An 11,665-nucleotide genomic window follows, 5' to 3' on the forward strand; every position below is an offset into this window, starting at 1 on the left:
TATCAAATGAGGAAACTGAAGTGCTCACTAATAAAACTCTGTTAACCTCTGTGTTGAATGTTCTGTCGTTGCATACCAAGTTGCGTCTTGTGCTGATCTGCATATATCCGCATGTCCTGCTTACCCAATGTTAAAGATAGGTATGTAAAGGGTAATGATAAAGGGTGGTGATATCTTTAGGCTTCACCCTCCCTCATTACACAAATACACATCACCTGATCTGCTTCATCCAATAAGCACTCAAGATTACACAGCTTGGAGGTGGGAAATCTACATAAAAGGATATGTAATATGGTCAAAATGCTTACTTGATTAACAATTCTGCACAGAATACAGGCTACTGTACTGAGGTCTTCATAACGTTGCACACTAGTTCCCAAATCTAGATTTTTTGTGTATTTATTAATAGTAGATAATGCTTTGGGCTCCTACAGACTTTTGAGACATAATTCCAATACAGCTTGGGGCACATTAGCTTTACCTTAGTAATCAAAGAGAAATTACCCTGCTTCCAGCTGAAGCGTGAAGGTCCAAGTATCCAGAACTCATGATTATCAAAGTGAATCTCTCCTCTAGGTGGCAGAAAAGCATGAGCCAGTTCTCCATTCAGACCATCAAAGCAGGGGTGCAATGGGGATCCCCAACAGTCACTGTGATTAAAGGAGTAAAATCCTGTAAAATGGAAAGATACATTAAAAAAAAGTGTAGAGATTTAGGTATTGAGATTTTATTGGGCCTCGAGACAGGGCCAATTATAATGAGGGCAATCTTGACTACTTGGAGGCTCCAACAAAGTCCTTAGACAGGTTGCCCTCACTATTTTCTTTTGCAACTCCATTGACAGAGTGCAGTCCTGGGAAGAGAATATTTCTGCAGCTCTGCTACCTGCAATAGAAAATAGCAACGCTTCCACTCTTGGCTTCTAGATGGGCACTTTCTATATGACTCAAGTGGCATGATAACATCATTATGCCACCTGCTTCAGCAAGTATCCAGCCAGGAGATATCAATACCGTTGAGGAAAGCATTGCTGCAGGAGATCATCAGGAGGCTACATGACATTTTTAACATAAAAATTTTACATAGTGTCTCCTCTTATACAGTATATAGCACCAACCCTATTACACTCTGTCCTCTCTTGTTAAATATAATGTCTCTTATTAGTGTCCTAATTATGTATAGCGCTATTACTTTTCACATAGTATTTTCTCGTTATGTATGTATGTATGTTTCATTATAGATAGTGCTATCCCTTATCACACACTACATCTCTTATTACATATTAATAATAATAATGTATAGCATCCTCCTTTATTACATGTTATCTTCTCTTGTTATGTAAAGCACTATTGGGCTCTCTTGGCCACTTTTCATCTGCAAATGTCAATGAGAGCACCTGTCAGAACACTTATCACATGACCCACACAACCTAAAGTGTCTGAGGCCCTGGCTATACATAGCCTTCCCCTACCTCAAGCATAAAAACTAGTGTGGCGCCCTGAAAAGACAGGCGTCACAAATGTCTATAAACTTTGATAGTGTGAGAAGCTCTTCAGCCATTTTAACACACACAGATGTAAAAGTTTAAGTGCCATTGTGAAGTCTGGTGAGTACAAGCCTCTACAGGAGAACTACCAAGCCCAAAAGAAGCAACCCTGGGATGGAGTGCTGCTGGAGATCAAGGAGGGCAACCAGTGCCTTCACTGTGGTTGCTGTCGGAACTCCAGTGAAATCTGGGCAGCAATGTGGAACATAGTGTTGTGCACGGTTCAAGAAGTGCCAAACTGCCAGACAATGCCAGTTAGGGATCAGAAGAGGGGTGTCTTGATATGATCCTTAATTGCCAGCTGTGGGAAGAGAGATGAGGTACTTTCCTGTAAGCTTGAGGTGCCGTGGATGCCAAGGTCTAGGCTGAGAGGAGAAGTTTTAGTGCACGTATAGTGCTGTATGCAGCAGGAGTGAGGAGAGCTGCTACACATTGCCGGAAAAGAGCGGGGTCATCACACCATGAGGGGCTGTTGGCTCAGTGTACTGAATAACTTTGGAGAGCTGTAATCATCATCATCATTATCAACTCCTCCAGTTAAGTGAGGGTTTTTTCCTGTTGCACCCCAGGTCTGGACATTGCTTATTGAGACGGGCTGCTCCCTTTTTATTCTGCTGTGGACGGCCCATCGGCTAGTGAGACAACGTGACCATTGGCCTCCATTATGCCCTGGTTCAGTGGAGGCCGACCCAGACAATAGCAAAAAATGACCATAATAATCAGATTCTTAAAACGGTTTTAATTCATAAACCCTATTGTACTTCTTAAATTGTACATATGTATTTTGTTCTGTGTTTCATATTTAACCTCTTTCCGACATCTAGCGTACATTTACTCCGGCGCTGAGCCCACATCTTTCTGGGGACATGTCAGCTGTTTTGAACAGCTGACATGTGCCGCAATAGCCATGGGTGGAATCGTGATCCACCCGCAGCTATTAAACAGTTAAATGCCGCTATAAAACTCTTGACAGCGGTATACAACAAGTGCTTCCGGCAATCGAGCCGGAAATACGTACACTAGTGACCCCCATCACGTGATCGCGGGTCACTGGTGTGTTCGCATGACAAGCAGATGTTTCCTGGAGACCTCTATGGTTGTCAGTGCCGACATGCTGCGAGAGCCACCCAGTGGTCGACGTTTATAGCAAGTGAGTAAATCGCACCACTTTCCACAACGTGTGCACGTGGCCTTAAGAAGTTTATTAGCTCTTCAGGTGCTCACAGGAATTTTTGGAATGTTTAAAAGAAAATGAACATTTAACTTTTTTTCACAAAAAAATTACTTCAGATCCAATTTGTTTTATTTTACCAAGGGTAGTAGGAGAAATTGGACCCAAAACGTTGTTGTACAATTTGTCCTGAGTACACCGGTACCCAATATGTGGGGGTAAACCACTGTTTGGGCGCACGATAGAGCTCGTAACGGAAGGAGCATTTGACTTTTCAATGCAAAATTGGCTGGAATTGAGATAGGACGCCATGTCACGTTTGGAGAGCCCCTGATGTGCCTAAACAGTGGAAACTCCCCACATGTGAAACCATTTTGGAAAGTAGACCCCCTAAGGAACTTATCTAGATGTGTGGTGAGCACTTTGAACCCCCAAGTGCTTCACAGAAATTTAAAATGTAGAGCCGTTAAAATAAAAAATCATATTTTTTTCACAAAAATGATCTTTTCGCCCCAAGTTGGTATTTTCCCAAGGGTAACAGGAGAAATTGGACCCCAAAAGTTGTTGTGCAATTTGTCCTGAGTTCGTTGATACCCCATATGTGGGCATAAACCACTGTTTGGGCGCATGGCAGAGCTCAGAAGCGAAGGAGCACCGTTTGACTTTTTCAACGCAGAATTAGCTGGAATTGAGATCAGACGCCATGTCGCATTTGGAGAGCCCCTGATGTGCCTAAACAGTGGAAACCCCCCACAAGTGACAACATTTTGGAAACTAGACCACCTAAGGAACTTATCTAGATGTGTGGTGTGCACATTGAACCCCCAATTGTTTCATTAAAGTTTATAATATAGAGCCGTAAAAATTAAAAAATTATTATTTTTTCCACAAAAATGATCTTTTTGCCCTCAATTTTTTATTTTCTCAAGGGTAACAGGAGAAATTGGACCTGAAAAGTTGTTGTCCAATTTGTCCTGAGTATGCTGATACCCCATATGTGGGGGGGACCACAGTTTGGGTGCATGGCAGAGATCGGAAGGGAAGGAGCGTCATTTTGGAGTGCAGACTTTGATGGAATGGTCTGCAGGGGTCACGTTGCGTTTGCAGAGCCCCTGATGTCCCTAAACAGTAGAAACCCCCCACAAGTGACCCCATATTGGAAACTGGACCCCCAAAGGAACTTATCTAGATGTGTTGTGAGAACTTTGAACCCCCAAGTGTTTCACTAAAGTTTTTAACGCAGAGCCGTGAAAATAAAAAATATTTTTTTTCCCACAAAAATGATTTTTTTAGCCCCCAAATTTTTATTTTTCCAAGGGTAACAGGAGAAATTAGATGGCAAAAGTTGTTGTCCATTTTTTTCTGAGTACGCTGATACCCCATATGTGGGGGTAAACCACTGTTTGGGCGCAAGTCAGGGCTCGGAAGGGAGGAAGTGGCGTTGTGGAATGTAGACTTTGATGGAAACGTCTGCAGGCGTCACGCAGTCTGCAGAAGTGGAGGACCGTCAGCCCACCCCGACGTGCGTTTCGGAGCACCAAGCTCCTTCCTCAAGGGGCGCAGAGAAAGAGAGTGCCTTTGGCACATATTTATATAGTGCCAACCAGAAGTGTCTAATTACCTTGCATGACGCGACACCGGAAACACGTGGGGCCCCTGCGTTTGCAGAGCCCCTGATGTGCCTAAACAGTGGAAACCCCCCAATTCTAACTCCAACCCTAACCCCAACACACGCCTAACCCTAATCCCAACCCTAATCACACCCCTAACCCCAACACACTCCTAACACCAATACACCCCAACCCTAATCCCAACCCTAACCATAACCTTAACCACACCCCTAACCCGAATCCTAACCCCAACACACCCCTAATCCTAACACACCCCTAATCACAACCATAACCCTCACCACACCCCTAACCCTGACACACCCCTAACCCAACAGTAAACGTAATCCAAACCCTAACCCCAACTCTAGCCCCAACCCTAAACCTAACTTTAGCCCCAACCCTAACCCTAACTTTAGCCCCAACCCTAGCCATAACCCTAATCCTAATGGGAAAATGGAAATACATTTTTTTTACTTTATTATTTTTCCCTAACTAAGGGGGTGATTAGGGGGGCTTTAATTTACTATTTATAGCGGGTTTTCATGTTTGGCAGCTGTCACACACTAAAAGACGCTTTTTATTGCAAAAATTTTTTTTTGCATTACTACATTCTGAGAGCTATAATTTTTCCATATTTTGGTCCACAGAGTCATGTGTGGTCTTGCTTTTTGAGGGACGAGTTACCGTTTTTATTGGCATCATTTTCGGGCACATGACATTTTTTGATTGCTTTTTATTCCGTTTTTTGTTAGGCAGAATGAACAAAAACCAGCAATTCATGAATTTCTTTTTTTTTTTTGGGGGGGGGGGGGGGGGAGGCGTTTATACCGTTCCGCATTTGGTAAAATTGATAAAGCAGTTTTATTCTTCGGGTCAGTATGATTATAGTGATACCTCATTTATATAATTTTTTATGTTTTGGCGCTTTTATACAATACACAAACTATTTCATACAAAAAATAATTATTTTTGCATCGCTTTATTCTGTGGGCTATAACTTTTTTTTGCTGATGACGCTGTATAGCAGCTTGTTTTTTTGCGGGACAAGATGACGTTTTCAGTGGTACCATGTTTATTTATATCCGTCTTTTTGATCGCGTGTTATTCCACTTTTTGTTCGGTGGTATGATGATAAAGCATTGTTTTTTGCCTCGTCTTTTATTTAATTTTTTTACGATGTTCACTGAAGGGGTTAAAGGGACACTGTCACCTGAATTTGGAGGGAACAATCTTCAGCCATAGAGGTGGGGTTTTGGGGTTTTTGATTCACCCTTTCCTTACCCTTGTGCAGGCATGTACTACGGAGGACAGAGAATTAACTGCAATCCAATATTGCAGCCAGCATGCAGCCAGCGGGTAAGGAAAGGGTGAGTCAAACACCCAAAAACCCCGCCTCCGTGGCTGAAGATTGTTCCCTCCAAATTCAGGTGACAGTGTCCCTTTAACTAGAGGGACAGTTTTATAGCTTGGGTCGTTTCTAACGTGGCAATACTAAATATGTGTACTTTTATTGTTTATATTTTTATTTACATAAATAAATATATTTATTGGAACGATATTTAATTTTTTTTTCTTTATTTAGGAATTTAAAAAAATATATTTGTACACAGTGTTATTATTTTTTATTTTTTACATTGTCCCAGGGTGGGACATCACTATGTAGTGTCAGATCATTGATCTGACACTTTGCACAGCACTGTGTCAGATCAGCGATCTGAGATGCAGTGCTGGAGACTTGACGGCGCCTGCTCCAAGCAGGCGCTCGCAAGCCACCTACCTGCAGGACCCAGAAGGACTCCCGCGGCCATCTTTTATCCGGGGCCTGCAGGGAGGAGAACGGAGGAGGCCCTCGGAGCAACGCAATCAGTACAGCTGATCGCCAATGACGTACTATCTCGTACATGAGAATTAAGTCCCAGGTCACATGGACGGATAGTACGTCCGATGGCAGAAAGGGGTTAAGGGCAAGATTAATTTTGCCAGACAGTATTAATGAGCAATGAAAAATACTGCTTGTTCTTTTATTCTATGATGTAACCTTGTTATGTTGTAGAGTTTTCAATAAAAAGAAAAAAAAAAAAACTACCAAGACATGGCTGTCCACCTAAACTGACATCCCAAGCAAGGAGAGAACTAATTAGAGAAGCAGCCAAGAGGGCCATGGGTATTCTGGAGGAGCTGCAAAGATCCACAGCTCAGATTTGAGAATCTGTCAAGGTAACTATTAGTTGTACACATCACAAATCTGGGCTCTATGGAAGAGTGGCAAGAAGAAAGCCATTTTTGAAAGCAAGCCATAAGAAGTCCCATTTGCAGATTGCAAAAAGCCATTCCAGGGACACAACTAGCATGTGGAAGATGGTGCTCTGGTCAGATAAGATCAAAGTAGAACTTTTTGAGTTAAATACAAAATGCTGTGTGTGGCAGGAAATTAGCACTGCACATCACCCTGAAAAACACCATCCCTACCATCAAGCATGGTTTTGGCAGCATCATGCCGTGGGAATGCTTTTCTTCAGCAGGGACAGGGAAGCTGTTCAGAGTTAGTGGGAATATGGATGGAGCTAAACACAGGGAAATCCTGGAGGAAAACAGGTTAGAGGATGCAAAAGACTTGAGACTGGGAAGAAGGTTCGCCTTCCAGCACCGACCCTAAACATACTGCCAGAGCTACAATGGAAAGGTTTAGATCAAAGCATGATCTTTTATTCAATGGACCAATCAAAATCCAGACCTATCAGCCTCTAGCTGTGCCAAGCTAGTGGAGACATACTCCAAAAGACTTGCAGCAGTAACTGCAGTGAAAGGTGATCCTACCAGGTACTGGCTCAGGGGGGGCTGACTACAAATGCACATCACCATTTTCAGATTGATATTTTTAAGATACCGTATTTTTCACTTTATAAGACGCACCCCCAAATTTGGTGAAGAAAAAGAGAAAAAAATAATTTTATGTTAAATAGGGGTCTGTCTTATAATGCCAGGGTCCAGCTTACAAATCATATATATGTCCCTCATCCTGGTATCTATATAACCCCCATCCTGGCACATGGCCCCCCTAGCAGGCACATTGCCCCCTGTGCTGCTGGCACACTGCCCTCCTGTGCTGCTGGCACACTGCCCTCCTGTGCTGCTGGCACACTGCCCTCCTGGGCTGCTGGCACACTGCCCCCCTGGGCTGCTGGCACACTGCCTCCCTGTGCTGCTGTGCACACTGCCCCCATCTCATCCTGGATATGGCCCCCCATCACTATAAGCCCCCTGCTGGCACTCATATGGCCCCCACCAGTCATTATATGCCCCCCTGCTGGCAGGCACATGATAAAACAACAAACACTTAACTCACCTTCTGATGATGGCTCCGTGCTCCCAGCTCCTCGGTTGCGCTTCCTGTTTCCCAGACATCAGATCATGTGACCTGGGCACACAGTGATGACATCACTGTGCTGTGCCGATCACACGATCGGATGTTGGCACAGACACAGGAAGAGTCACGGGAGAGCTGGGAGCACAGAGCCATCATCAGAAGAGGAGTTAAGTGTTTGTTATTTTATCATGTGCCTGCCAGCAGGGGAGGCATGTAGTGACTGGGGGGAACCATGTGTGTGCCAGCAGGGGGGCTTATAGTGAAGGGGGCCATATCCAGGATGAGATGGGGGGCAGTGTGCCAGCAGCACAGGGGGGCAGTGTGCCAGCAGGGGGGCATATAGAGTGACTGGGGGGGCATATTCATGATGGGGGTGAGTGCAGGCACATGCAATATGCACTGCTCCCCTGTCAACCAACTCTGCGCGCTTCAGCACCGAAGTGATGGACAGCGGGTGAAGTGAATATTACATGAGGCTAATGAGCTGGAGCACAGGACCTCCTGCTGTCCCTGCAGCCAGCCCACTCCAGTCCCCTGACACCACTCCAGAGCCACCCCCCCTCTACAGCACACAGATTTGGATTATAAGACGCACCCCCCACTTTCCCCCAAAATTTGGGGGAACAAAAGTGTGTCTTATAATCCGAAAAATATGGTAATTAGAAAACTATCTATAATTTCCTTGACATCACAAATACTTGCTACTTTGTGTTGGTATATCTCATAGAATCCAAATAAAATACATTTCAGTTTATGAATGTAATGCAAAAAAGTGGAAAACATCACGGGGTATGAATACTTTGTCAAGGTACTGTATGTGTATATATGAGATACACTTCATTGTAATCCTGCCTGAGATGATAATGAGATATCTTCTGAAAAGTGATTTCTACATAACAGGAAGAGCCAGCCTAAATATTAGGCTTAGTGGGCAGGGAGAAAAATTGCAAAAGTTTAAGAGAAGTAATTCAGTAAGGCTACGTTCACATTAGCGTTGTGCGACGCAGCGTCGGGTGCCGCTGCGGCGACACATGCGTCATGCGCCCCTATATTTAACATGGGGGGCGCATGGACATGCGTTGTGCTGCGTTTTGCTACGCATGCGTTTTTTTTTGCTGCAAGCGTAGGGCGCAGAGGACGCAGCAAGTTGCATTTTTTTTTGCGTCCATTTTTCGGCAAAAAAGGACGCATGCGTCGCAAAATGCAGCGTTTTAGCGTGCGTTTTGTTTGCGTTGTGCGTTGCGTCTCCGATGCAACATCACACAACGTAAATGTGAACGTAGCCTAAGTTGACAGTGCTTACCAATGCTTAGGTCCGATTCGTGTTTAGGGAGCACACGTTGAAAAGTTAGAGGGGAAACCTTACTCCACATGCTGAAGGCAATCTCTAGTGCTTTATTTGTGTCACCTCTGTTTAAAGTATTCGGATACTGGACAATCCTGAAAAAAAATAAAGGAAATATTGAATTTTGTCTATAGTGATGAGTATTATTTGCAATTCGCTAACACATTGTGTCCTATATACAAAGCAGGTAAAAGAAGAGAAAATGAGCTCACCTGTATGTCAGGTTCAAATGATCCCACTTGTATCCCAGCGGATTTAAAGTGTAACGTTTCCATCTGCCATTCTGTGATGGGAAGACAACACCACAAGCTTTTCTATCACTCTCCATCTGTACAAGCATAAGTCAAATGACTAAGTGTCAGAAATCTATTGATATCATTGGGGATTGATGATCCCTGTACAGCACTGCAGAATATGTTTGCACTATATACAGTATATATATATATATATATATATATATATATATATAAAAGAGGCATTGTGATTACTCGCTAATCCCGCCCCCTTCACAGTAGCTCCGCCCCCACCTCATTACCACACGAGGCTCCATCCCCACACATTACCACACGAGGCTCCGTCCCCACACATTACCACACGAGGCTCCGTCCCCACACATTACCACACGAGGCTCCGTCCCCACACATTACCACACGAGGCTCCGTCCCCACACATTACCACACGAGGCTCCGTCCCCACACATTACCACACGAGGCTCCGTCCCCACACATTACCACACGAGGCTCCGTCTCCACACATTACCACACGAGGCTCCGCCCCCCACATTACCACATGCAGCACTTCCTTTCTATGTAATTCAACCACTTCAGCCAAGGTAAACGTACATTTAATTGCATAATCACCAGCAGCGTTAATTAGATAGTAATGAGCGTGCCGAGCGTTAGCTGGCTGGAAACAGCTAGTATATATATACATACATACATACATGTAAAAGCTGCTACTCACCATATCATGTAAGGACCCCTGCTGATGCCAAATGCCAATACTGAGCACAAAAAGGAAAGCACCAGTGATAACATACACAGACATAGTGGAGATACCATCAATAACCATCCGACGCATCCTGGGCATACGAGAGGCCCCGGAGACAAGTGCCGGCTGCTACACTCCTGTTCAGTATCCTAGAATCATTGCAGTGATATCAAAACATTGCACTCTCAAGCAAGAAAAATGTGGATAAAAGATGAGAGATCAAACAAACAAATATTCTACGGTAGGAGGGCACAAGGAAGCGTCTGACCGAGGAAGGAAATATAGATAAAAGTCTGAGATCTAAACTAAAGCAGACATGCATAATATAGTGGGAAAGGGAAAGTGCAGGAGTGAATGAGGGGCTGCAGTCATGTGTGTTTTGTTAGTGGACACGTGGAGAAATGAACAACCCGCTCTTTGTCTGTGAATCCAATAGGCCATTTTTAACCATATGTTACATTCAACACCCTCCACACAGACTTCAGTACAGAAAATGAGATTTAGGCTGGAGTCACACAATCATATAAAAATAATTGGTCCAATGTTGATTGAGAAAAGTACGATGAGTTGTCATGTGAGTACAATGCGATTTTTCTCAGCCAACATCCATATCACATGCGTATGCAATCTGTATGCAGTGCGTTTTTAACATAATCTTTTACATACAGTAATCTCTATGTAGGTTAAAGCTAGTTTTCTAAGTAATAAAGCAATCTCATATACAGATATAGATAGATCGTTAAATATGGAGTAGGAGATAGACAGACAGACAGATGGAGCCATCAGATATTTAGTAAGCTCAGTGAACTTATCCGGCAGCTTTTTAGGAATAAATGTTAAAAAAAATGGTATAGGATAACCCTATTTTTCTATTCAATTCTGACAGTTTGAGCTAGGAATTTACTGTACTTGGCTGATGAAAAGTTGTGGTCCCTTTGAGATGTGTGTGTAAACATCGGACGGCAAAGGCATGGTCCGTGGGTTATTTTTCTCACCCATTGGTCAGAGAGCAATGCGATGTTTTCTAGCCCTGCACTCATCTGATTTATCCGCCAGTGTGAGCGAGCCCTTAGGCCGGCGTCACTCAGCGTAGGGAAATACGGTCCCTATTTTACAGGCGTAATACGCAGAAATGATCCCAAAATAGTGTTCCGTATGTCATCCGTAGGTAGGCAGGGTATGTCTGCGTAGTTTATGCATGTTAACCTCCATATGTAATCCGTATGGCATCCGAACTGCGTTTTTTTCTCGCCGGCTTGCAAAGTGGACATATAATGAATCCATGGGCTCAAATATTTGTGAAAACATATATACAGTCAGTCTGTCTATCTATCTCATATATATATATATATGTCATTGAGACATATATATATATTTCATACAGCGCTAGATAGCAGAAAATCCGGTAATTCAATTGCCGGCTTTTGCTATCTCCTTATCAAACCCGTCAGGATATGAGACATGGTTTACATACAGTAAACCATTTCATATCCCTTTTTTTTTTCTTTTACATATTCCTCACTAATAATGTTAGTAGAGTCTGTGTGCAAAATTTGGGGGCTCCAGCTGTTAAAATAAAGGGTTAAATCACGGAAAAAACTGGTGTGGGCTCCCATGCAATTTTCTCCGCCAGAGT

At 43.5% G+C, this 11,665-nt stretch overlaps 1 protein-coding gene across 2 annotated transcripts in view; it reads right to left on the reverse strand.

The window, feature by feature from the left end:
* LOC138638014 (matrix metalloproteinase-23-like) overlaps positions 1–10,401 on the reverse strand; it is a 32,734-nt gene extending 22,333 nt beyond the window's left edge. Inside the window, exons 1-4 of one of the 2 annotated variants that reach the window (XM_069726972.1) lie at positions 10,003–10,401; positions 9,252–9,367; positions 8,998–9,134; positions 505–672 (exon numbers count right to left, since the gene is read on the reverse strand). In XM_069726972.1, coding sequence (XP_069583073.1) covers positions 505–672; positions 8,998–9,134; positions 9,252–9,367; positions 10,003–10,128 — 547 coding nt within the window. In that variant the 5' untranslated portion in view covers positions 10,129–10,401. The remainder of the gene's footprint in view (positions 1–504; positions 673–8,997; positions 9,135–9,251; positions 9,368–10,002) is intronic. The other variant, XM_069726973.1, reaches the window with a different exon arrangement.
* Between the last annotated feature and the right edge of the window lie 1,264 nt (positions 10,402–11,665).

The sequence above is a fragment of the Ranitomeya imitator genome, chromosome 5, assembly GCF_032444005.1.
Source record: "Ranitomeya imitator isolate aRanImi1 chromosome 5, aRanImi1.pri, whole genome shotgun sequence".
NCBI classification, from domain to species: domain Eukaryota; kingdom Metazoa; phylum Chordata; class Amphibia; order Anura; family Dendrobatidae; genus Ranitomeya; species Ranitomeya imitator.